Source organism: Humulus lupulus, chromosome 6 (genome assembly GCF_963169125.1).
Source record: "Humulus lupulus chromosome 6, drHumLupu1.1, whole genome shotgun sequence".
NCBI lineage: Eukaryota > Viridiplantae > Streptophyta > Magnoliopsida > Rosales > Cannabaceae > Humulus > Humulus lupulus.
The window spans coordinates 96,964,035-96,969,852 of NC_084798.1; the positions used below are offsets into that span (position 1 = coordinate 96,964,035).

The following is a 5,818-nucleotide window of genomic DNA, read 5'->3' on the forward strand; positions in this document are numbered from 1 at the left end:
TTTCTGATGCTCTAGTCCAACGAGCCCCGAGCCCACTTCTTGATCTTGAGACTTAAAATTGGCAATATTGTACTTCCTCAAATATTTTCTAAGTCCTTGAAAATATTTCATAAGTTCTAAGTCATCAAATCTAAACTTTGAAACTAATTCCCGAACCTAGAACTTTTCATGAAGCTTAAATAATAATTCTCGAGCATAGTTCGTAAATTATTAATCTTAGATATTACTTAGATAAATTTTCTAAACCTCGATCCTCAAATATCAGTTTGTAGACTTTGGGTTACCTAATCCCGAGCCTAGCGATAAAATTCTAAAGTTTTGGGACCAACTACCATTTTTGGTCCTTTTGGTTACTAATCAGTAACCATTAGTAACTACTTGGACACATGCGCTTACATGCACGTGACTACCCCCATCATCTTCATCCTTATACACATTCAGCCATGGCCATCCTAACCAAGGTTTCTCACCATGGCAGCCACGACCTCACTCCATAGACCACCATGCTCATCACTTCGGCCACCACTAGCACCACCATCACCACCACCGGCCTCCACGCGTGACCACCCAAAGTGGTATTTCCCACGCACGGCCAGCCCCACTACAATCTCTAACCATCATCAAAACATCCCAAACCTCAAGATCACTCATATTAAACTATCCCCAATATCTTTATGAGTGTTTCTAATCCCAAAACACTGATTAAAACCATACATAACAGTCCACAAATTCATCACCATCTTAAGAAACAAAAAATGAAAAGTCGGAAACGTAAACCTACGAAGGAAATCTATGAATATATACCTCTTACTGTGGCCGGTTCTTGGTGTGTTCTTTCTTTTCCTCGGCTTAGTACACAACACTATGAATGCCACAAAACCATTTGACATGAATTTGGTACTCAGAATCTAAGAAAAAAATTAATGCAAAGGTATGTTCGGACTTACGTTTTTCGTCCGACTATTCTTGCACCGGACTCCCAATAACACTCCCTTCTTCCTCTTGCTTTCTTCTACAATCAAAACATAGGCTCTAAGGATGTGTCTAAGGACTGTAACCCAAAGAAAAAACCAAAGAAAACTCACCTTCGATTCCTCCTTATTCTTGGACCCGAAGTGAACGTACACCAACCACAACACTATAAGTGTTCTTCTTCTTAATATCTCAAACTGACTTTGTTTTCTCTAATAATTCTAACATTGACTGAAGCAAATGAGGGGAAAATGGCACCGGTTCCCTCCCTTGTAACCTCCAAACTGCCAAGACCATTTTTAAAAAAATGGTTTCCCTCCACTCAACGGGTTGGCCGAGACACACACTTGAGAAGCACAATAATATATGTGCTGAAGTGTTACATGCATTTTATCCAAAATAATGCATTAAACCATGGCTTAAAATAATTAAAATCAACTATGGTCTAAGCACTAAATACTGCAACTTTGGTACAAAATTATGTCTATGATTTTACGTGAGTCCTTTCAACATAAAATCATACTTTTAATCCCATAAAATTCCTCTTGAATTATTCATAGACTCTTAGTGAATAAATCACAAAATCATATTCTAAAATGATTCTAAGATTTTATGTGGATTCCAAACACATAAAATCATATACTTAAACTCTTTGAACAAGATGTCCATCTTAAATTTATTTCACATATAAGTCCCCACACTATGGTCTAAAGCGATCAACTCACATTTCTTTAATTAAAATAATATTCACCAAATATTATTTTAATTATTATTCATACTCTTAAATCAAATCAGAGAAGAAAGAAAAAGAAAAAAAAAATTCCGGATTATTACAATATATGACCAATAAGGAAGAGATAACTGAGATTGAAATAAAAGAGCTCGTGCAACATTTAAAATGTGTTGATGTTTCCTTTCAACAACAAAGTTTTTTTGTGGTCTTTCGACACATGAGTGATAATGAAGAATGCCCTTAGATGCATAAAATGTAGTAAGATTAAACTCTTTTGCATTATCAGTCAGAATACCTTTAATAGAAGTCGAAAATTGAGTGGCAACAAGGTTAAAAAATTGAGGTATAATGGTTTGAACTTCGAATTTAGTCTTAAGCATGTAAACCCAAGTATATCTTGTGTGGTCATCAACAATAGTAAGAAAATATTTGTACCCTTCTAAACTCATGATATGGAATGCACCCCAAATGTCTAAGTGAATTAAATCAAAAGGAGAAGCAACCATATTATTTTGAGGATGGAAAGGTAGTTGTTTTTGTTTAGCAAGATGACAAATTGAACACACATTATCTTGAGAAGCTTCTGAAAATTGTAAATTTTTATTGATAGCTTTTGAAACTTGTACAGAAGGATGACCAAGGCGAAAGTGCCATTGGTTCAAATCATTACATTTGGAGTTCAAAGTATTATTATGACTAGAGGTAAGTACAACAGTAGATATATGTGAAAAGAAAGAATTGGTAGAATCCGAATGTAAGAAAGAAGGGTCTTGCTGAATGAAGAATAGGTTGCCCACTTTCTTAGCAATCCCAATCTTTGAAGTCAGCTAAGGACCCTGAAGAAAATAGTTAGAATGGTCAAAGAAAATAGTGTTAGGACTGTTGTGAAGATAGGCAGGTATAGAAAAAAGATTGAACCGAAATTCAGGGATATAAAGAACATTAGTCAATAAAATGTCTTTGTTCACACGTACAGTACCAGATTTATGAATAAAAATCTTATGGCCATTAGGTAAAGTAACATATTTATCGAGAACATGGTTGTTAAAAGAGATAAAAAAACTTGGTAGAGTGGCAAACATGACGAGTAGCACCACTATCTATTATCCAAACAAAATAGGGAGAAGATACAATTTTACCAGTGATATTAGATACTTGAGGAAGAGTATCACTTGGGGAAGAGGTATGATGCAGCTATTGACTTAACAGAGCAATAAGTTGTTGGCTGAGTTCCAATTGGGATGGTTGAAGGATCGGTCCACTTGGTGAAGAAGTAGAGACAGAAACTTGATTAGTCTTGACATAATCAGATTTGCGTCTATCACCATAACTTGGGGGAAATCCATGAAGGAAAAAACATTTCTCCTTGAGGTGCCCTGGTTTGAGACAATGGGTACAAGTGGGGCGCATCTTCTTGGTGCGAGATGTAGAAGATGGAACGGATGGAGGGGCAGCAGCAATGAAGGTTGTGTTGTGAGATGGCCGAAGTCTCCTTTGATTCTATTCTTGAATAATCATGGAAAAAACTTTTGAAAAAGAGGGGAATGGATCTATCAACAATATTTGAGCTCTTACAGCATGGAAAGACTCATTCAAACCCGTGAGGAATTGGAGAACATGTTCTTGGTTAAGAAAATCAAGAGAGTCAGCAGAAGCAGCACAAGTACAAGGAAGTCTAGGGCATAAATCAATAATCTCATCCCATATAGCTTTGAGTTTAGTGAAGTAGGAACTTACAGAGTCATCACCTTGATGAAGGCTGATGAGAGATGTTCGAAGATCAAAGATCTTAGGTCCGTTGCCTTGATCTAACCTACTGTTTAGTTCATTCCACATAGCAACAACAGTGTCCAAGAGCAGAATACTACTTTTGATGTCAGGGGAAACAGAGTGAAGTATCAAAGACATTACCATGTGGTTGCAGCAAAGCCATTGATTGAGAAGAGGATCATCTTCAGCTGGTTAAGGGAGAGATCCATTGAGGAAGGGGAGCTTGTTCTTTGCCCGAATGGAGATCTTGAAATCCCTTCTCCATTGTTGAAAATTCTTGTCTGTGAGGGGAGGAGATGCAAGAACAAGTGCTAGGTGTTCTCCTGTGCTCAAGAAGTAGGGACTACTACCATCTTCATGGGCAGGTCGATCAAGAACAGAAAAAGAAGAGAAACGATTGGAGACATGGATGGGAGAACTCGGAACCCTAGAAATTGGGGGTTCTTGAGGAGGAGCACCAGGATTCGGAAGAGATGAATCAGTAGCAGCCGTTGAAGGCTCCGGAAGAGGAGGAGCGGGGCTTGTATTTCGAAGACCTGTAGCTCTTGTTCGTGCCATGGAGACAAAGGAGAAAAGAAAGTTCAGATGGTCCCTGATACCATATTAGAGGAAGAACTCTTATTATTCAGTCAAAAATGATATGAAAACCGTTCTGTACAAGAGGACCAACTCAGCTTAAATAAAGGCTAAGAAGGGTCCAATCCGAAAGTAACCAACCAAACTAAATTAAAATAGAATTGGTTAACCAAGAAAGCCAACATAAACCAAGCCTAACTAACTAACCATAAACTTAATTCTAATATACTGTCATAAATTTATTCTATGTTACTTCTAATAAAGAAAAAAAATAATGCAAATGAAATAACCTCTTCACAATTACGAAACATCCCAAAATAATGTCTTCCAATTGCCTTTTGCTAGAATTTGTGCCCTTTCCTTTTGTAGTTTTTCCAACTGACTTCTCTAGAAAAGCATATTAAAATATTAACACTCAAAACCACCATCACACACTCACACAGTTAATGCATACCAAAAAAGAAAATAACTTACATCAAACCAAGCATATCATCCTTGTTTGCAGCTTCCTCCTCTTTTTGGCATGTACCTCCACGCTACTGCTTCATAACCACCTAGTATCAACCCTGTCCAAACAAAACATTAACCATCACAAAATGATTCCATCTATTTTATCAAATACAATTATGTAGAAATAAGTCCATGCTACTCCAGTTCAAGTCACCAGTATAATTCTTACATATATCATGACAGATTAATCACAAAATAAGAAAATAACTAACTTAACCAAAATGAAAAATTGCTACCTATGGTAATCCTCTGCAACAAATAGTATAGTTGCATATACATGGCATTCCATATTTCAATATAAGAATCCACTGATGAAAATTAAAATCTTTTTCTAAAAACAAAACCCCATGCATATTAGGAAATTTATCCAAAACTCACTCACAGTTTTAAGTATGACACAGAGACATCACTTGAAACTCTCTCGTATCTCAATAACTTAAATATGCATAGAAAGTATATCCTCTAATAGAATAAAATTCTCAAAACAGATTGGCATGGTCAAGAACCGGAAAGTGAAACTCATATACGAAATATATACATGTACTTCGTCCCAATTTTTTGTCTTACACAGTCAGTTAAGCACCAAACCTTTCTCGATCATTTATTTACTAAATTTGTGAGCAATATATATTTTATTCATATATTTTGAAGGCGTGTATATTGAGAGTGCTATTACATATAGTGATAACTCTACAAAATAGAGTTATTTTACCACTTTTTATGTACTAATTGTTGCTTAATTCTTGAGTTTTTAAGTAATTTATTAAGTTTTTAAGTAATTTTGAATTTATTAGGTTTATTTTAATTTTATGGATTTTTTGTGTATTTTTATAGTTATTTTGTTGTAAAATATTGTAGTTAATTATTTGAATTATTGTTGTTTAGTTTGAGGTAAAAAAATGTGGTATTATTGAGCTTAAATGTTAAATATAAATTAAGTTATAATTAATATTTTCAAAGAATTAACTTGATTTATTTTATAGTGAAAATATTTTATTATGATTTATTTTATGTTTATTTTGTTAGAGAATTTGTGGTATTTTTATATTTGGAAAAAAGGATAGAAAACAAGAAAAGAAAGGAAAAATGGTATTATTGAAATACCATAAAGCCCCCTACCATGCCCAACGTCCCTGCCTCCTTCAAGGCCCACAGAAGCATTTGCCAGCAGCACCTCCTGCCAGACCGAAGCCCACAAAACAGGCCCATGCCTCTCCAGCAAACCTACAACACGCCAGGCCCAGCTGCATTCCTCTT

General features: G+C 35.5%; 1 protein-coding gene across 1 annotated transcript; it reads right to left on the reverse strand.

The window, feature by feature from the left end:
• Nucleotides 1–2,899: 2,899 nt before the first annotated feature.
• Nucleotides 2,900–3,613, reverse strand: LOC133785320 (uncharacterized). Its single transcript, XM_062224567.1, has 2 exons — nucleotides 3,281–3,613; nucleotides 2,900–3,205 (listed from the first exon to the last, which is right to left on the reverse strand). Exons 1-2 carry the CDS (start codon nucleotides 3,611–3,613, stop codon nucleotides 2,900–2,902), a joined length of 639 nt encoding a protein of 212 aa, XP_062080551.1.
• Nucleotides 3,614–5,818: the final 2,205 nt, after the last annotated feature.

Excerpts from the sequence above, each read along its gene's own strand:
- LOC133785320 (XM_062224567.1), bottom strand. The coding sequence starts at position 3,613 with ATGTCTTTGATACTTCACTCTGTTTCCCCTGACATCAAAAGTAGTATT. Across the intron at positions 3,206-3,280 it reads TGAATGAGTCTTTCCATGCT|AATCAAAGGAGACTTCGGCC; the intron begins GTAAGAGCTCAA and ends ATTCAAGAATAG.